General features: G+C 47.4%; 1 protein-coding gene across 1 annotated transcript in view; it reads left to right on the forward strand.

The window, feature by feature from the left end:
• Positions 1-1323: 1323 nt before the first annotated feature.
• LOC101073949 (disintegrin and metalloproteinase domain-containing protein 12-like) overlaps positions 1324-21535 on the forward strand; it is a 59844-nt gene continuing 39632 nt past the window's right edge. Inside the window, exons 1-3 of the mRNA XM_011616184.2 lie at positions 1324-1813; positions 9967-10088; positions 12844-12917. Coding sequence (XP_011614486.2) covers positions 1726-1813; positions 9967-10088; positions 12844-12917 — 284 coding nt within the window. The 5' untranslated portion in view covers positions 1324-1725. The remainder of the gene's footprint in view (positions 1814-9966; positions 10089-12843; positions 12918-21535) is intronic.

Below are 21535 nucleotides of genomic sequence, written 5' to 3' on the forward strand. Positions count from 1 at the left end.
CAGATCAGCATGCAGGGGGAATGCTCCTCTGTGTTGAGTCCTGATAAATGGAGGCCTCTTGGCATCATGACAGCCGGCTGCACCCTGCAGTTCCTGGATTTCAGAGTGGGGTGGCAGCTGGATGTGCCGGTGGGACTTACATCCGGAAGACACCATGTCTGTGAAGCTGTAAAAAGATGGAATTCAAATAAATGGAAGCCGGTTTGCAGCCGACTGCTGCCGTGCACGCTGACATTAGCCGTGATTGGTCGAGCATGTATGTGGCTGACTTGTGCGCGCATCCGACTGTTGTTTACACTCAATGCACAGGTGACGGGCAGACGGGCGGATTTGGGGTGTAGGGGATGAGTCTGGACGTGGTCCGCGTTTATGTGTTCAAACGTCTCTGACTCTTGATTAACAACACGCACCCGCGATCAAATGTGAGCGGGGGCTGTGCAGACTGTGGAATTCAAGTTTGCACCCAGTGTGGGCTGTTACAGCGCATGCATGCGCCTTTCAAACCAGTCTGGTCAAGTTTCGACAGGAAAAGCGAGAGTGGCCGGAAATAACCGGACCGCCTTCAAAATAAGTGCATCGAAGCTGCGCACCTGCGCTTTTAGTTATTTTAACAATTAAGAATATCTATCTATCTATCTATCTATCTATCTATCTATCTATCTATCTATCTATCTATCTATCTATCTATCTATCTATCTATCCATCCATCCATCCATCCATCCATCCATCCATCCATCCATCCATCCATCTACAGTATTTTTAAAGTTGATTTTAAGGATTTGAAGGTTTTTAATGTCTTTTATGTTGGTAAACGTCCTGGTTAGTCGTCTTTTGTGAAAATATCTAGTTTGTAATGATAGTAAAGTGGTGAAGTGTAAATAAAGTGAAATTAAAGTGTAAATAAAGTGAAATTAAAATGAAATCAAGCCCCTGCAATTTTTATTTTTCCTTTTTCAATGAAAGCACAGTCTATATCCATTGCATATGAATACAGATTTAGGCTTACACGGCTTAATAAAATCACCTGGCATTGTGATGTTTATTTGTTTTTTTGGCATAGATAGATTGGAGACACAAGAAAAATATACTGGTAAATTCCTAAAAGAATGAATAAGACCCAGTGGCTTAAACCGTGTTATCCCACATATGTCATAGTGAGTTCCTACCTCACACCTGGATAGGGTGAGCTTTATTTTGGCTTTAATAACCGGAATATGTTGTCATCTGTTACCGCTCCTTTCCTGCCTCCCGGTCCCGGAGGCGGCTTTAGGACCTGGCGGAGCGCGTCGTGGACGCACATGGTGCCCACTCACAAGACAACAGTAGTCCTCAGTAATGTGCTGGATCTGGTGTCATTCCAGCGGGCGACGGAGACGACTGCGGCTTGGGTGCAACACATTTCCTCCATCCCCCGGACCGCGTTCTTTTTCTCCTCACTTCTGCCTTTGCGCGATGCGCCCGACTTGGAAACCTCCTGTGCGCGGGAGCGCACGGAGTTGAATCAGCTGTCGTTGAGGTGGGCGGGGGGGTCTCCCCCCCCACCCGACTCAAAGCAACGCTCATATACTTGATCATATTTCAGGAAGTTACTTATTTTGTGGGCCGGGCGGGGAGGGGGTGTGGAGGCTCGTCTCCCGCACATCAGCTGTTGCTGGATCGCCCGACGATGGTCGCGCTGCACTGAAGCAGTTGGCCCAGCTCGCGTCCACGCTTCAGCCGGGCACCATGAGTCCACAGAGTCTGAAGTTTGTTCTCCTGGCAGCACTTCAGGCGTTATCTGTGTGTGACGGCCTGCTCTCCAAACCCGAAGAAGGTAAGAGCCGAAGAGGAGGTGCCGACTTTGGTTAGGCTTCTCACATCCTCAGTTGGTTTTGGCGCAATTATTTGTCCACTTTGGCCGTTTTGGCCGCATCGCGTTATGGGAATTATTGCGTCTTGGCTCAAATGTGACACCCTTGTACATCTGTATGTACTGATTCTGCGTATGGAACACTGAGCAACTAACTGTGCACAGCATACAGAGGTGTTTTGGGTGGTCACCGCATCAGGGAAGCTTCAGCTTTTCAAAGCTCTTCAAAAATACTAAAGTGTTTGGTCCCTGCATGGATTACGAGCCAATTCCAGCCAATCACTGAAGTCACATTGTTTGTTTGAAGTGAAAGTGGCAGGAAACCTCATTTTGGTGGGGATGGGGGGGGCGCTTCCTCACACCCACTTCAGATGTGATGTCAGAGCGTGAAGCTCACCCTTCGGGCCAGGGCTCATGACATCTCAGTCCCAGGCGTTCGCGCCCCGGGTGGAGATCAGTGAGCTTCATTTGCACAGTGCACGAGGGTAGAGGGGCCCACAGGGTGCTGTTGCACCCAAACAGTCACGACACCCACTGTGGAAGACTGGAAATGAGTTCCACCGCCCGAGGAAGCTATATGTGTTTTTCTGTATGAATTAATTCCCCCACACTCGCACCCCCACGTGTATGCTGGCTGAATATTAACCGACTATCCACAGATTTTCAGAGAAATGAATGAAAGATGTTTTTACAGGGTTAAAAAAGAAGGGAAAGGAAAGGAAAGCGTAAAACAGTATTTATAGTGATGACAAACCCTATTTAAAAAAAACAGAAGGAATGTTATTAATTGTCGGCCGATCATTAAGGCCATTCAGGCAGGAAGAAACGCTGAAATATTTGTTAATTAGTCGTCGGTTACTTCACAATGAGCGGTAATCATCAGTGCATCCTTTTAAACTCCAGACTGAGAGCTTGTGTTAGGAACCCAAGACTGCGAGAAGAAAGGATGTGGCATCTGAGTGCCACGCAACATTATGTTGGACTAAATATTTCATGCGCTTCCTTGTTGGTTTTGTCTTGCAAATGTTTCTGTCCTTGCTGAGGATCACTTGTGAATTATTCCCTCCGACTGTTCGTGTCAGCCAGCGCGGCTCTGCGCCCTCAGACAAATGAAAACTGAGTCCAGAATGTATTTTTGGACCCAAGTAGTAAAACATTCCTGTTGCGAAAAGAGTCTTCCCCCAGAGACGCTGTTGCTGCGGCGTGTCCCGCGTCCAGTCGGAAAGATTTAGCGTCTTCTCGGAATGAATGAGTTCGGATCTTCCAGGTAAGTTAGTCAGCCTCAAGAGGACGTTTAAAAAAAAGATCTGGCTGATGGACACATGTTCTCTAAAACAGACGTAGCCTATGCGGCCCGACCATACAAGTGTTGCGTTAGTTGCTCCGAAGCTACATTGGACAGTTTGACCCTGACCCAGAAAACAGAACGTTTAACACGCAAACTGAAACCTGAGAGTGTGTCTGGAGTTTCTCTCCGGACCTCCACACCCAGACATGTCAGAGCTGGACATCAGTGCTGCTCTCCTCCCTCTTGTCTGATGAGAAAACTTGGTCGGCTGCGATGTAACTTATCGGCGTCGAGTCTGTCAGGATTAGTCCACGTTTCACCCCATCGCTCTTTAAAAAACTGATAGTGACAGCTGCCTGTTTTGGTCCATTCTTGGGTTCTGTTCTGCTGCTTATTTGGGTCAGACAGAACTTCATTATTAGAAATAAGATCCTTTTTCTTCTTAAAATGGCCTGGGAACAAAAAATGAGAGGGTTGTATTTAGTTGGTCCGAAGAATCCGTTCTGTAAGAACAATTCCAGTACCTGGAATCCAGTCGCATGGAATCCTCAAAAAAACCGATGCCCTGCTCTATTGACATGAATAGTTCTTAGTGGAACCTTTGTGGGTAGATGAAAGCAGGGGATTCATTATCCGATGAGCACTTGGATGAAAGAGCTGGGTGTGTTAAATTGGTCAAATGATGTAATTTTAATGAAAACAAGGCGATCATGTTGCTAAGTTATTACAGTGTAATAACGCATACTTAAATGACAAAAGTTGGCCATATTGTCCACCGTTGAAAAGCCGTAACATGTTAATTACATGAGCAGGAACATGTTACGTCAGGAAGAGGCCCAAACAAAGTCCTGCTCCCTTTGGTTGCTTTGTTTCTACCCGGAACGTAGTCCACAGGGAGACCTGTGATGTATTTTTAAGCTAAGCAGCGCACGTAGCACATCAAACAGGTTACGAACGTTTCGGTGCATCAGTATTTGCAGCAGGAAATGTTTGTGCAATACCTCATGCTGCCAGTGGGGGCGCCAATGTGGAAAACATTCTTCTAGGTCATATCAGATATCTTATGTGGTTTGTTGTGTTTGATCCACCACTCCAAACATCATATAATGAGAAAATCCTCGCATTTCTACACATGCAGGCTCTACAACTGTGAACACATGTGTAGACAACTCATTAATGGAAGCGTGGAGAGGAAATGACTGATATAAAACAACAAATTCAAACCGACAAATTCACGTTTCCAGCGCACGATTTCTTATTTTTCCAATTAAAGGCCCTTAAAGTCAGAAAAAAAAAATCTGCCTTACTGCTCACTGAGAAAATGATTGAAAAAAAATAGTCTCATAACTTTGCAATAAACCAAGTATCAGTCTGATCTGAGGTAATCAGACAGCTAACAAAATATGCTCTCTTATAACTTAATGAGCCTTAATAATGAAGCGGCTCCCCTTTTTTCCATGTCCGTCTGCTGAGGCTTGCGGTTTTGTTTTAAAAGATTGTGTTTTGTGCTTTGAGTGCACGCCAGACATGTGCTTCCCATGACGGAGAAGACTTCCAGGCTGCTAGGAATTGTCGCAGGGATGGATTTAACACATTTTCACACGGCTCTGGTGGAGGATCTACCCAAGTCTGACTGTTCATTGCTGAGGCAGCCAGCTTTGGTAACCCTGTCACCCTTCAGGGGTGTTACGGCGTTACTTCAACCTCTTGCTGAACTAGCACAGGGCTTTTTTTTTTGCTGCTGGGTGGTGTAATATTTCAGGAAATGTAATTGTAATGTGTTGACATCAGGTTGGAGTGTTGGTAAAAGGGTTTGGTTTCGAAGTGAAGGTTATAAAAAATACTAGCAACATCAGGACTACTAGGAAACAAAGGGAATGATGGAGGTGAACTCAAAGAATTGATGCACCAGAAAGAGGAATAATGCTCGCATTGATGTGGGGAGGGGCAAAAACAATGAGACACAAGTGGAAGACATGAGTGAAGAGAAGGAACAGCACTCAAGACAATGAAACGCTGAAAAACACTGAGAGAAACAGAAATGCAGCTTACAAGAATTGATGTACCGCACCGTTGTATTGGAGAAAGAGCTGAGTCGATTGGTGATGTTGTCGATTTGCCTGCATATGCTCCCACTCTCACCAATGGCTATGAACTCTGTGTAGCCCCCACAGACAAGCTCGAGAGGAGTAAGCTGTGCTGGCATTCCCTCCCTAGGGAGGCTTCCAGGCATGTCCCCTTGGGAGCAGACACTGAGGGAGAATCAGGACATGCTGGAAGGTTATGGCTCCTGGCCTTGGAGGGCTTCAGAATCCTCCCAGAAGTGCTGGAGGAAGTGTCTAGGGTGATGGAAGTCTTGCCGTCGCTGCTTAGGCTGCTGCTTCCGTGACCCGGCCCCGGATAAAGCGGAAGAAGATGAAAACAAGAAGAGCATAAAATGGACAAATACACCAAATTAAAGAAACGACTGGGATCCCTAAGAGAGAGAAGCAATCATAGCCTGTTAAGGGCTGATTATGACCCTTAACACATTTAAAAAAGGCAAACATTAACATCTTTTATTGTTGACACAAACCTTATTACATTTGATTTAAGGTGACCCTTTTTCCAATTTCTGTGGGTTCCCATTACAGGTTCAGATGTTTCCCAGCGCAAGCCCCGGGGCGTTGACTTAATGTCCCCCAAATGGGTCAGATGTTGACTTGGGGGTGATGCCAAGAATACCAAGAACTTTTAGTCCCTGTTTCCTAAATCCACGAAATCCCTTCTCTGTGACTCCAGGAACAAATTACACGCAGAGAGAGGAAGATTAGTCACTTAGACCTGGCGATCAACATGGCGCAAAGGCTCAAAATGTGCAATTTCTGATCAGTTTCAAACCTAAAACATTGACAACGGTTGTTCATTGTTGAAAATGAAAGGCCATTAGTGATTAGTGGAGAGCAGAAGATAAAACAAGGCAGCAGAGTTAAGTCGTTTTGTCTCCAAGGTCAATTATAGAAGTCTTGATTGGTCTTCCTCGGGTATTATTCCTCTTTCTCTTCCCAATCACCATTCTGTTTGCATTAGCATAATTAGGGGACTGTGATTGAGGCGAAATTGAATTTTGTGTCATGGCTGTCACTGGAAGAACAATAGACACGGACATGAAGCTTTCCTGATTGGAGTCACGTCACAACTCACTTCCCTGGATCCTGTCCGCCAGTCCAGTCCGGCACGAGGGTTCCAACAAATGTAGTTAGAATTGGTCACAGATCCATCCCCCTTGATGTAGAAAAGTGATCATTTAATCAGATTTGCTTTAACAAAGAACATACTTTCATACTGAGGCAAGGACAGAGCTGCCTCTTTTATTTTCTTTTTGCCTTTGTAGTGTGATAGTTCTGCACAAAACGGGCCAAATTAAACTCATCACTCTGCCGTAATTAATCCCACATGCGCTCATTCCAGGTCCATTTCCTTCTAGAAGCCTGTGTAAGTGAACAGTGACCACAGCCCCTGTCAGACATATCTGGAATCACCTCAAGTGTGTCTCCTCCACACTTGTTTCTCCTACCAGTCAAGCGGGTTTTGTGTGTCAGAGTCTTAATTCAAGCTGCCAAAGGCGCTGTTTTTCATTTTCAACGTGGCTTTTTTTTTTTTTAAACTCAGAAAGACACTGTGAAAGTGACTTTGGAGCCCGTCCCCGGGCGCTTCAGCACAGTCATGGCGACTAATTAGGATTTGTCCACGTTGATGTGCGCACATGCTCTATGTGTATCTTGCATCTCATCTTGGTGATGATATTCAGACGTGCGTGATGGAAGTGTTTGTGTGCCATAGGCTGTTCTGAATATATTATTTCACAGCTGCCTAGAGGGAGGGGTTTTGGGTGGGTCTGTTCTTTAATAAAGCCGAACAGCTGTTGGTTTGTTTTGGTTGAACAAATCGATGGAATTGAGGAAGAACGTAGCTGAAAACCAGGGGAAGCCTCACTGGGAAATGGGAAATATTTGGTAGAACTGGGAGTAAACCCCAACTTCCACTCTCAAAGCTGAAGACTGAACAGATTCCTGTTTGCCCCACAAAATGTGAGTGAGCGTCCCACTGTTGCCCGTCAGGTGGACAGATGAGGAAGGCAAACAAATTCAAGCGTCGGTCAATAATTCCGCCTCAATCTGTCTAAAAACGTCTCCAAACAATCAATTTGAGTGATCTGCCGGCTGATTTGGATTGATCCAGAGATGGGGTGCCTGTGCAGGTCCAGGCAGAGTCTGGAAAAAAATCCCCCTGTATCTGCTGTATTTGCTGCTGTACCGCTGGAATACAGAGCAGCTTTGTTCCTCGGGCTGAAAGACTTCTCCAAACTACCATGCTGCTGTGCGCTCAGGCCGTCCATCTGTCTGTCCGTCTGTACGCTGGGCTCATGGGTGAACTGGTGCATTTTGTCTTTCAAAATAAAAGCACCATGTTCTGTTCAGCTTCATTAAACATGCAGCAAAACGGCTTTTAATGGTCATCAACGGCAAACCTTGGACCCAGTTTCAGACCTTTTGCCTCGTGGCCCTTTTATAACCAAGCATTCGCTCACAAATGAATTATTTAGGTTCAAATTTTCATCAGCTCAAGAGCAAACAGAAGCAAAGAGGCAGGAATGTTATTTTTTTCCCTTTCTTATCTTGGTTATCATCTAGTAGATTTGTCTTCCAGTCCCCTGGCTGGGAACCTCTGACCTAGATACACAGGTTTCGCTGAAGCTGAGCCAGCGTTGTTGACCTACAAACCACTGAATCATCCTTATTGTGAGACCCTGTGAAACTATTTAAAACAACAAGACCATATTTTCACATGTTTCTTCTATTTTCATTTCTTTTTTTCTTGGAACAAAACCATGAGGGATATTGTGTTTATTACTCTATTTAGTCTGTTGGGGAACAGAAGGGCCTTCAGTCGTTCCCACGTGCACTGACACACAATCCTCCATCGTGCTGTGGCTTTATTGAGCTAATAGGAACGGCACAGGTTCTCCTTGTTTAGACTGGAGCATAAAGTGGACCGATGGTGGTCAGAGCTCTGCTTTATTAAGACCCCCGTTTGCAATTCCCTTTATTGAACTTATAAATAAGGCACCGGTGCTGTTTTTACCGCCCCCATAATGCTGGTGGCCTTTATAACGTTCCTACAAACAAAAGCCACTCGCACTCTCGGCACACCGAGCTCCGGCTTGAACGTCTCTCCCAACATGTGGAAAAAAAAGACCCTCCAGACTATTTCCACTGGTCTAATTCCATGTATAAAATGGAATTAAACCCCATTGCACACCACATTTACAATATGATTATGTGCAAAACTTTGAAGGCAATGACGTGGAGTTTTTCCACAGACCATCATGACATCAGTGCATGCTAGCGACCTGAATCCCCCCCCTCCTCCTCTCATCCGTCTGTATTTTTCACCAAATTTTGCCACTCAGTCTCCATCCAACGGAGGTGCCTCCCTCTGTTTTGCCAGTTTGAAGCCTTCCCCTTGTCGCGGGAGCCTGCTTCTCATCATCTGGTTGAGAACTGCTGAGCTGGTCAGGTCAGGCGCGCCGCTATCAGCTAGAGCTGGTGTGATGAACTCCAGAGTGGTCGGTTTCCTCAGAGGAGAACCAGAACAAAGCTCAGCTGGGGAACACTTTGTCTGACCTGCATTAATAACGCCAGATAATGAGCAGGCTCAGCAATTTAGCCACATGAGTCATGCGCGGAGAGACAGACTCACAGAGCCTCGAATCTTCTGGTAACAATAATCAGAGACGAGTCTCCAAACATTTATAATTCAGTTCAGACCCACAAAGTTTCAAAAACGACATTTTTTCCCCCCCTCATAAACCAACTGACATCATCCTTGAGTCAACTTTGTTTCCGCGCTGTTTGGAGTGTGGTGTCAGTGGAAGGAAGGAGGGGGTGGGGTGGGGAGGAGAAGCAAACATGTGATTTAGGATATTTGCACTGAAACGAATGGTTAGAACAAACAAGTGAGAGGCTTCCGCAGCAGCCTTCCCCACTGCAGGGAGCTGATTACTCCCGAAACCCTGTTAACGCCGTCCTCCAGAGCCTCACGATTGCATTCTGACTCTCTATCCTCTCTTAGACTGATTGCAGCTTCTGTTTCTGCTACGACTATTAGGTTGGCTCTGCCATAATGCCCCCTGTTTCTGCCCCGTTCTTCTGCCCCGAGCACACTCGGGCACATCAGAATTGGATTTGGGGATGGATATATTCTTAAACGAGCGCCAACGCAGCCGAGCGCCGAGGCCCAGTTAACAGCCCGTCAGAAGGGAGCGAGGAGATAAAAGTGTGGTGAGAACAATGCCCCAGAGCTGCTTCTAATCCCTGCATCCTGGACAGTGGCCCCGTGTTTGGAGTTATCTCTGTGGCGGCAGAAACCTCGGTTCCTCTTCACTCTGAACTGTCTCTTCCCCAGGAACTGAAGCGATATATGCAGCTGGGGCGGTAAGGGGGGGTTCTTTTTGCTACAGGCTGCTTCTCATTGCTTGATGTGTAAAGGGGTCCAACTACGTTCTATAAACATGAGTAGCTTCTTCTCCCGTTGTGATAATCGTTACAAACAAAGGTATCCAGAGAGCCTTATTTGCATGCTGGGGGGTGCAGCTCTGCCAGATTCTGCCCTGACACCCGATGACGAGCACTCAGGTTCGCATTAGCGGGGTTGAATTAGCGGCTTTGAAAAAAAATGAGGGGGAAATGTTCCCGTGCATCAGCCTGGCTTTGCCGAGAATCCCTCCGAAGGGTGATCCTGTGAAGTTTTTCCCGCCTATTCTCACGAGGTGCATCTCCTTTTGCAGGGAATCTTTTGGGAACGGCGGTTCAACACAGACGGGCGGCCGAGCGGAGACACTACGGGACTACTGTGCCTCTGCAGCTTGTCGGGCAAGACTGGAAACCAATCAGCCGGCTCAAACCTCAGGTGAACAATAACAGCCGATAAAACAAACGACCAAACAAACAAACGTACCACAGACCTGCGTATCACACGAGCGTGGTGGCTCCAATAAATCCGCTCCTCTCCAGAACGGTTCAGCCCTGCTACATTAACTTTTCACGATGCGGCACATTGGGGTCAAGGTTTTCACACCTTTTAACGCGCACAGATGGACGATTGTGACAGGTTCAAGTTACCGGGGGAGTCTTTGCAGCGCCGATCGTTGAGGCTGAACCACGGTCGGGCCGCGTTAACGTAATGATTTTCCACTCAGCGCGGCCCCTCGGTGCTTTTTATTCGTCTTTCTTCACGCGGCGAGTTTGCTGCTCATTGGGAACACCACCACCACCATCATCATCATCATCCTCACCACACAAAAGATGGAGAGCGGTTTGATGTAGCTGGCAGCGTGTTGGTGAGGGACCAGTACCAAATCTCACAAGGATCAATACATTGTAACACACCTCACCCAAAGTGGCTTTACCGCATAAATAAAGCATTCCTGCTGCAGAATAATCTGCCCGGAGTTTGTTTTGCCGTGTTGCTCACGCAGCCTGTATGCTAAGCGATGCATTCTGGTTTCGCTGCAGCTGTGAACCCGGAGTCCAAAGGAGCACGGCGCCGTAATCTTTTCTGGCTAATTGTCGGTCAAAGCTAAGAAATGAGGTATAAGGTGCACTCACGGTGGTCAGGCACTGCTGGAACCCTCAAAATGGCACGACGGGAGCGATGAAGAGGCTGGCATTTTCACAGGCTGTTTAAAAAATATCTGAATTCCATCCCCAACATGCTGATAGAGCATGCATACATAAGTCGACCTGCGTGTCGATTGTGGACCATCAGGATTAAGCATCCGAATGCCTCAAAGCATTAAAAATTCAAAACAATCGGACCAAACTTTAAAGTCTACGCAGTAGCGTGAATCCCGTCTACATGGGCCTCGTCTGTCTGGATCGCATATTACCACATAGAATCAAGGAGAAAACAATCATTACTTGTTTGGGTTCAGCTCAGCGCATCTTAAACAAAGTCAGCTGTTTGGTCTCTATTTAGAATGAAGGGGGGGCAGCACAAATTCCCTCGCCACATTAATGAAGGGTTTGAAATCTGGCGTCCTTGGCTGTGCTCGGTTTTATAATCCCCAATTTAACAGAAACACAAAAATACATGGCTGCCAGGCTGACTTTAAAAGCAGAGTGTTTGCAGGTTGTGCGGTGGAGCCAATTCATTTGTGAATTAATTTCTTCTCGCTTAACCAAACACACGAGATGCCACAAGGTTTCTCTGGGATGTTGTTACCAGAAAAACAAAACAACCCCATGGATACGACGCAGCACTCGCAATAAAGGTGAGCTGGAGTTGAAAAGAATTGGAATCATTTCTCTGTTGATATCTGGGTCCCTTGTGGATTTGGGCTGAAGCTCTAAATGGCAGCTAGCATGAGCATCATACGGGGGCGAGGGTGGGGGGGGGCTCAAATCCTGGGCAGAGCAGGACTTCTGGGGAGAAAATGGCAGGAAGTTTAGTCTCAAATGGTTTTTGGCTCAAGCAATGATGCTGTTGAAACTGTAAGTGTCCTGCCCACATGATCCATTAAACATTCTTCTCCATGGGGGGCGTCAGATGACTTGACCGAGGGCAGCACTCCTCTCCAAGCCTGACCCAGATCGAACTCCGTGTGTGTGTGTGCGAGATACAGACTGCTTTTCTTTCCATGTGTGCTTTGAACGCCACAGCAGAGCTTTGGCGCTGACAGCTCGAGCGCTCGCGCACATGAAGCCGGAGCGTCTGACAGAGGTGATGGATGAGAAGCTGCCACTTCATCCGACTCTAACAGAGACACATGGCTCCTCTCAGAGGTGGCTTTCTTCAGGATTAATGTCAGATGAAATAGAAGCATAAAGCTAATCCTCTCAGCTCTTGTTCTAAGAGACAAAGTGACTTCACCAATGTTTCCCGCCGCTTTAATCAATTTCAGAACAATCAGCAGCCGACACATAGAGTGGATTAGCTGTTAGCGCGTCTATCAGGCAGTTTGTGCCAAATAGTGACAAAAATGAACACAAATTCAAACGAGTCGGTCCAAGTGTATCCAATCATAAAAGCTTCCAGGGAATTTTTCTCATTGGTGATTGGTTTTAATGAGAAAGGACACCCGTCTAGAGCTGAGGAAGCCAGCCAAGAATGTAGAACCTGGAAAACCATCTTATCTAAAACAAGCTCTCAGCCAGCCACAATCTACTGTAGTGTTGAGATACCTTCTCAAGCCCCAGGCTAAAAACCTGGGTCTCTTTTCAGCTTCTCAGAGCTGAAGAAGCTTTTCAGACACCTTCAAGAGCGCCGAACAAGCCCAGAAGCCTTTGACTTTAAGCACATTGGGTCGCCAGTTCGCTTCCTTGTGGTTGCTTAGATGCAGACGGTTGTGACGGGAATGTCCCACACTTACCCTCAGCAGTCGGAGCTAAAGCCTACGTGGGACGATCGCAAACGCTCCGACTCAAAAGGGAAGGCACTTGTTCTGCAGTGTGAAATCGATTCAGATAATCCAGCTGCATTTTTCTACTACAAATTGCACCCAAAAGCTCCAGACTAGTTACCATGAAAACCTATGATGTCCGTTGTTGTGAATGTTGATCGCGACAAAGCGCTGCAGGTAAAACATGCTAACGAATGCAGCCGGAGCTGTCGCTCCTCCAGAAATAATGCAGCTCATCTCCTTTCATGTCTGTTGTCTCATCAGAGTCACCCTGCGTCGCTGAAGCTCCTGATTGAAGCAGAAGGCAGGCAGCTGCTCTTGGTTCTGGAGAAAAACGAGTAAGTGTTTCCTTCGTTTACTTGGCCTCAACTCGCAACTGAGGCCTTCACTGGCATACAAATGGGCGACACGTGCACTTCGTTGGGCGCTCCAGCTGGTACACGACACCTGTGTCCCGCATATGCTAACGCTTAGCCAAGGGGAAGGACGGAGCCTTCCTGTTTTATAGTTTCAGCGCAGATGTTCTCAACAAGTGACTTGACGGAGCGAACGACCTGAATCTATCCGGCACACAGGAAGTGAAACGCACATTCTGCATTCTTTCGGTGCAACGCAGCGAGCGCTTCTGGCCCAGGCGAGCGGATGACAGCAGCTATTCCGACGTGCGCCAAGAATCCGCCGAGGAGAGAGCGCGTCATTTGAAAGAGATTAGGATATCAGAATAGGCACAGCTTGGTCTCGCTCCGGGTCTGTTGGGAAGAGTGTTTGTTACCTCCGCGTGTCTCAGATGACCTCCCATTCATGCACATTTGCTGCAGAGAATGGGACGTGATTGATGGAGCAATATGTATTCCAGCCGGGCTTCGCTGCCACACTTGAGCAGCCATACGCTCTCCGTGTGATGTGGCGGCGAGGAGGATGGGGAAGGCGAGCAGGTTTTTATGTCAGAGTCAGCCGTGACTCACGCTTGTTTTGCAGTCTTAATGTATGCAAATTCCACCTTCAGACTCTGGGACAAAGCTCCCGATACCAGCGAGTGCAATTTTATGCCTTACCTGCTTTGAAAATATTTTGATGGGGAAAGAACACTCGGTCTTTTTGCTGGAGAACATTCCAGCTTGGCGCAGGTGGGGATTTTACAAAGCTGACGCGCAGATTGTCAAATTTTCACCAGCCCCATTTATAGCCAGGAATTAAGTTCTATTACAGTGGAAATGGGAATGAACCCCCTTATCCTCGGATCGTCTGGGTGGAAAAATAACCAGCATTCCCACGCACCGTCCGCACCATTCCGTCCAAGCTGCCTGTCATCGTTGTCCCGTCGCATTATTAGCAAAATCCACAGTTGAGCTCAAACTGCAGGCCAAGTGGAACAAACAGCGAGGAGAGGAACGCTAGTGCAGCTTTCTAAGAAGCCTGAGCGCGATGGAAAATCTGTACTCAAACAAACCCCAACGCGATCCAAATACCCGTCTGTCAGGATTTACGCTCAAGGCTTGCTGTAAATCTGGAGAACTACTTTTAATCACTGGCAGGAGTTACTTAAAGGCATGTTTAAGGACCACTCACAAACAGGACGAAGGGTGGGAAAAGGCCGCGTGTCGACGGGCAGGTTCGCCCGGCGGATCAGGGCGGCAGAGCCGGAATCGGACCCGCCGCGCTGACGTTAAGCGAAGGTTCCCGTCGGAGCTTTCTGCCTCGGCGCGGCTGATGAAATCCAGTTGTTCAAACACAGCCGGCGTTGGCAGGGGAGGGGAGGGTGTGATCCAGAATGGAATGATTTGAGTTAAACCCCCAGCGTTTGTTTCTTTGTTAATAAACAGTGCTGGCAGCACGAGCACGGCTCAGACGGGCCAGCCCATCACTTTCACAGCATTTAGCAATCAATCCGGTACCTTCCCGAACTCCCAGCTCCCACTGAAGGAAGCAGAACCCCAATACCAAACCCCACCCTGATGAAGATGCTTAACATGTGTAATTGTCACGCAGTTTTTATGCTGTGAGCGGAAATTGTCTTTATTTAAATCTGGAGAACTATGAGACTCCCAGAATTCCTGCAGAAAGCAGCCTAGCTTCATTTTCTTTATACCCTCAGGTGAAAGAATCAGCGCTTACTTCCTCACAATAGATAACTTTGATGTCTTAAACTGGCATATAACCTGACCTTTAAATGACCTTTGAGCAAATTCACCTCCTCCTTACCCGGGACTCGGGGGAACGTGCGTAATTTATGACATTTGCGGTAAATCCGCGCGTTCCAGCAAGAGGAGTCCGGGCAGAAGGAGCATTTCTTTACCCTCATTTTCTCATCACTCTCAGCAGTCAACCGAAACACTGGCTTTTACCTCGCCTCTCGCATTTCCCCCCGCCACTTTGATGGCGAGGCGCGCCCGTGTCGGCGGTGACATTCAGGTGGTCGACAGCGTGATTGAAACTGCAACGCTCGGCGGTCTGGGGCCTTCTTTCTATTCTGTTCCTGCTTTGGTATTCAGGGCGGGAGGAGGGGACGTGGGTGTCCGAATCATCCCCTGACACGCGGCGGCGAGCTGTCGTCTGGACGGGAGAGGGCACCGCCTGGATCAACACGTTAGGCGTGTGAACTGAAGCTTTTTATGACGCTTCAATAGTTCAAGTTCTCAGGGGAGAGACTGTTTTTTGTTGTGTTTTTGTTTTTTTAAATCAATTCCTCCAACCTCAGAACATCTTTTTGCCACGAAGGACATCTACAAGTTGACAAACAACATACACACCCTCGCTCTCTAGTATTTATTTGATCAAATCCACCCACGAAGCCCAGTCTGTGTTTACCTGCTGATTATCCACCTGTTGATCTGAGGGAGACACACAACATGATCAAAATACCAGTTCAGAGAGCGACCCTGGTGGCGCCTCAGCTGCTTTTCAGAAGGTTCTTATCTTAGCTTCATGAAAGCAGCTTTAGAAGCAAGACTCGGAGGATGGCCACTCTGGTTTAGAGCCCCGTCTGCGTATGAGTGGGTGGAAGAAACACTTTGCAGAGCCCATTGATCTGCTCAGGCAGAAAGGTTCTCTTCACATTAATGGATGTGTTCATTTATCCAGGGGCGGAGAGCCACCTGAAGCCGGCGCTCCGTTGCAAAGGTGCGGACAGCTGCTGAGATTAGAAAAGTGGGCGCGGCCGCGCTGGCAGCGTGCGCTGTGTCCCAGCCCTGAAAGGGAGGCCTCCCGGCGTACCGGGATGTTCAGATCAGCGTGTTCTCCCTCCCTGATTCCCATTCAAATGGATGGCAGCATCTCTTAAAAGAGGCCTTGGGATGTTCTTGGTTGCTGGGTTTCCACATGCTCATCATGCTAGCATTAAGGGTCTGGAGGGCTGTTTTTGCAGTCTTGAAACCAGAAACTGTCTGCGCCGTGCGCTCTCTTCCCTGGTTGTAGCAGGGGGCACGCACAGGATGCGTTTCCTGAGCGACGTCTGCAGACTTCGACCGTCTCTGGACAGGATCCAGGCACAATTTGTCCCAGTTTGCCTTTCGGGTTATTAGACTCAAGCTGCACCGTTGCTGGCCGGTGACCTGCTGTCAGAGAAGACCTCCTGGTGTCCCGCCGAAAACATGCGCAGGAAACGGCCTCTCCGGGGGGAAACTGAACAAACAGAGCGTGAAAGATGACGCGCAAATCGCCAGCCCTATCTCGACAAAAAGCAATCCATCGCTGACTTCCTTTCGCAGAGTTATTGTCCTCGAACGCTGAGCGGTGCACAGAATGTCTGAGGAACGTCAGACCTAATGACACCCATGTGCTTCAGAATCCATCCTCTTGTCTCCACTCCTAGCATGAGACAAGCGGTCTGTCGAACACGCCACAGAGTCAGAAACAAGACACGACCATGGATAGTATAGCTGGCTGTGGTTAGTTCTTAAAAGAGCAGCAGCCTTTTAATCCAGCTCTAAAATATCAATTGCTCTTTGTTTATTGTCTTATTATCATCAAATTAAACACATCAGTCTCCCTCACCTGGATCCAAGTCCATCAGTTGCTCTTGGACATGCCAGGAACTGTCCAAAGGAAGCTGCTTTGTTTGTGTTTAAACCACGTTAGCAATTATTAGCTCAGAGCTCAAGCAAGAAGCATCGCATGTGTTGTATGAATGGCCAAAGTGATTTTCCGCCCCCCTCCCCATGTAATTGGAATCCAGTAATTGCAGCAACACTTCAGATGTGGGCACAAAATGCTGAGAGGATGCTCTCATCGAGATTCCTTTCATGCCTGCAAAGCATTAGCAGCCCTGAAGAAAGAAAAGGTAGATTAAAATAGGAGGTCGCGAGGCTAATAGGAAGTGGACCAAATGAAGATAATGACCTCCTTCCATGAATACAAAGAACGTTGAGATGCCGTTTGGGCTTTCTTGCTCGTTGTTATAACATGGGCTGTGGCATTGATAGCCTCTCCATCCTCATGATCTTGTCTGGGCGCACCCCCGTGCCGCGCTGATGTATTATCGCCTCATTAGCATTCAGCGCGCGTGCGACCGAATTGTGAGTGTTATGTCAGTGTTGCACATTACAGCATAATGAAGGTAAATATAATGAGGGGACGGATGACAGAGAGCCCCCGTGTGCTAGCAGCGCTGCCATGCCTGATGTGTCAGATGCACACATCAGATTCGTACGTCGCTGAAGCACACAAACACACGCGCATTCTGCATTCAGAAATTCCTTATTATGGAACCCAGGGTGCATCAGGGTTAACTCCATGCTTTGTACCTTTCTTGTTACTCCTGTGGCTGCAAGGCCATGATGCGCCGTGATTCATTAGTTCCCTGGAAATAGGCTTGTCTCTTTTCAGAGCCCGCATCTTTCAACCGCTTCCTTCAAAAAGGACCTTTTTTTTTTTTTCCAAGGAGCTTTTGAATTGCTTTTTGAGAAGCTCCAATTATTTTCCAAAGCTTAAAGCAGTAATTAACATGGAGTCACAGCTCCACGTTTCTAGGTAATTAGGAGGCTCCCAGTGACACCGGGTTACTCTCCCATCATCACATGCTGCTGTCCTCAGTTTTGTTTTGTACATCTTAAAATACAGAGACAAGTTGCTGGTTTTGGCGTCGTAACAAGGATCGCAAGTGTAATTCCTAAATACAGAAAATTGTGATAGCTAAACATCATGTGGCCCCCGTCAGAGACTTCGGTTGTAACTCAGCTGTACATATTTGGAGCAGTTATATCAGTTTTACGTTCGCGACCAAACTGTGCGTCATAGTTCTATATTTGACTCGATGAGAGTTAGAATGGAAATAGATTTATGCTCCAGCGTGCGGAAATCAAAAGGATATCTTTTATCTTATGCTGTCACAAAGGCTGACGCGCAAGCAGCAACCCCCTGTGTTCGTCAGATCGGAAAAACGGCGACGGTGACCAAGTGCGGTTCATAAATCATCAAATTTGCAGTGAGCAAAGTATAGATTTAGAAGCAGAAGTGGAGGAGGCGGACGTTCAGACCCAGTGGCTTATAAAAGAAGGAGAGACAGAAAAATCTCTTGCACAATGGCCATGGTCTTTCCATTTCACTCTGAGCCCTTTTCCAGACGGGCCCCAGGAGTCTCGGCTCTCCGGCTGATGGATCTATTCCTCATCGTCCCTCCCCCTCACTGCAGAGCGAAGCCCAGCGTCGGCAGGCGCCTCGGTCGCCCCATCACTCGATATTTACATTTGCTCTGCTGATAAATCACCATCAACCCGCGGTCATTTCTGAGGCGGGATTGAACTGTTAGCGGTGCGGTAAAACGTTTTTAATAACGTTCTGATAGATCGCGCTCTGGGCTGAAGCAATAGAGAGTTTGTTTCATATCTCACAGCCCCAGAAAAAGTTGAGATTAAGTTGTCAGAAACTGAAATACGCCATCGCAAACAAAGACACCAAGCGATCAGGGCTCGATCGGGCCTCCTTTGCCTGCTCTATCATTGACCTGGTGCATATTTGCAGTCGATGCCACAGAAGAAACCCTTTCGCGCGTCCTCTTTAATCCATATCTAAATGCAAAACATCAATAGACATTTATTGCAAGACGTTCCGGCTCGCAAGCGTTCCCCATCTTATGCTGCCGTCGTGTTTTATCTGTTTCTGCTTGATCCATCACAAAGGAGGATCAGATGTAGAAGTACCGGATGCTATCTTGCGCACTGTAAAAATCGCGTGGGCAAGCGTAGCATTTTCGCTAGCGTCTGAAAAAGCGTCTGAAATTAAAGAGAGAAATCAACAGTTTAATGTTCTCCGCCGTGGATTCTCCTCTCAAACATGTGACATCCACAACCCGACCTGGAGACGAGGAAACCGCCGTCTTTCTGTTTCCCCAATTGCCTGCAATAATAATGCTGCTGTCGGGGGGAGGGAAGCAATAAGGGAACCTAAATAAGTTTGCCTTCAGGGTTTCATGTATTGCTGCAGCACGACATGCAAACCAGGCTTGTTTTCACCCTAAAACACAAGTAATTTGAACATGAATCGCTAGAAAATGTGCCTCCCATATTTATTTCTTCCGTTTTCTTCCCGCATTTGCAATGTTTTTCTTTCCGTTGCCTTCCTTTTACCTATTCAACCCAATGTTCCCTATAAATCTATGTGAATTCTCACTTTCTCAGGGCTCTGGGGTGGCAAAAGGAAGCAAACAAAAACAGCGTGTGTGACTGCTGACCTTAGAGATAATCAGTCCAGGCTCGCAGTAGTGGTTTCCATCCTCCCTCTGACAGATAAATACATTTTCTGTGTAACAGTGTTAATGCCAGACGGGGGGGGGGGGGGGGGGGGGGGGAGTGCTCGCTCTCATCTGACCTCTATCCTGTTCTCTCCGTTCTCACACTCCATTGACCCTCCTATGGCCAGCGCTCTCTGCATGTAGGGTCACTAACCGGGATAGATTTCATCATGATTTAGCCTCTCTTCCATTAAAACCAGCCCAATTATCTCTGCTCCTCCATTTGGTCTCTGTTTTACTCACATTTAGACACTGTCACTAGCCCATTAACCTGTGTGCTTCAGTATCCATTTAAGCTAAATCACACTAACCGGTGCCTTTAACCTCTCTGTCCCAGTTTAACCAGGCCTTTTGTGCTGCTGGAATCCACTGGCCTCTCCACTTTACTGCCGGATCAATTCCAATGCAGAATCTTCTTCCCCTTCAGCGCAGTTTTAGGGACGGTACTAACGCATCCGTTATTAAAAATGATTTTCCTCTTTTAAAATCTCCTCCCAAGACGCGTTAGAGACGCCACATTGGACTGGGAGGTTTTTTTCAGCCTTTATGTCATCGAGCTTGATACTGCATCGTTTATATTTCATCCAGTGACCTTTTGCAACAGCGACTAAACCCAGGATGGATGTTTGCATTTGAGTTTTGGGATGGGATGAGGAGGCGGGACAAAGCAAGTACGATGGGTCCTCAAGTACGAGGACAACTTGTACCACTGAGCGGGGGAGTTCTGGTTTTGTGATGTCGGCTGAGGACTACCTTGATTTTGCATCTCCCGAGAAACGCGAGCGTCTCGGCGTGTCTCAGCGGGCCACATTCTCCCAATTTATTGAATTTCATGAGCATCATTTCATTGTGTTCTCAGAAGCATGAAACTAGCTTATGTAGATTGCGTTGAGCTCATAATTGTGGATGTTCCAGCCTTTCTGCACTTGCTTCATTTTTCTTTCTCTTTCTTTGTCTTGTAAAATTGTGACTTTCCTGCATCCGGTATCTTTTCTCAGAATCTCGTCCCCGCCTTTTTAGCTCACCCTTTCATCGTAAAATGGACCTTGCTGTGAACACTTGTGGACAGACCTCCATATCTGTCTCTTTGTGTGTTCCTGCCTTTGCCTCATTTAAAACTGCAAATCCGCTCAGTGGGAACCTGTGTAGGAGTGAGAGTTCGCGCGGCTCTTTCATCACTAAATACAGCTTAGCGATAAAAGGAAATGGTGCAGGGAAAGTCAGGGACCCAGAGTATCCCTGCATGGATGTCACGCAGAAAGCAGATGTCATTAATTTCCCATTGCACTCTTCATTAGGGTTACACATCCGAGGCCTCGTGGTGCTGAAGGATGGACGCACGGCGAGCAGATGGAGGATATCTGATGACAGAACGGGAGGTTTTGCTTTGTCAGACGGGCTGTGAAGTCAGTCCTCCTCCTCTTCTCTGTCTACACAGGTCTCCGTCTGCACTTTCGCTCTGTCAGCAACTTTTAATAACTCCCCGTCAGGGTGTGGGACATGCTCGGGTCTCCTTTGGTTCCCCCCTACGCTGTCCTCCGCGCCTGCTCTTACCTAATCTCCCCGACTCTGGGGACAGGAATGAGCTGCCAACAACAATAGGAGCTGCCACGGTTTGATGAAGAGGCTGCAGACTGCCTCAGGGTGCAAAGACCCCGTGGAATTGAAGGTCTGAGTCTGTGACACCGCCGCCTTAAAAACATCCACAGAGTTTCCAGGCTGAGGGTCACGGTCTGGTTACAAATTCACTGAGGGTCAGAGCAGGAAACCAATCGTTGGCGATTGCTGGAGGGAAAGATGTAGGTTGCATGAAAAACAAGGCATTATTTAGTTTGTGTCATGGATCCTATGGTGGGTTCACCCACCAGGACACCAGTGGAAAGCCTTGCTCTGGGTTTTGGCTGCAGCGAGCGGAGGTCTTGGCTTCAAACCAACATTCGCGTTTTCAACACACCCATTTTCACTCTTGGTGCGTTTTTGCGTTCAGGGCTGATGTGTCTAAACCACACAGTCCAGACCTGCTGCTGCCATGGCCACGTGGTCACAATTACACAATTTTTTGGCTGTCCAGATGCTAAGAAGTAGTTTTGGACTTAGCGCTGGATAGAATCATAGCTTAAACATTCAGAATCAATTGAATCAATAATATCTGCACATAAAGATGTATTTTTTCCTCATCAAATTCATATATAATGTGTTAAACAGTCACTTTAGAAGGTCATTTGAGGC

This window comes from Takifugu rubripes, chromosome 1 (genome assembly GCF_901000725.2).
Source record: "Takifugu rubripes chromosome 1, fTakRub1.2, whole genome shotgun sequence".
NCBI lineage: Eukaryota > Metazoa > Chordata > Actinopteri > Tetraodontiformes > Tetraodontidae > Takifugu > Takifugu rubripes.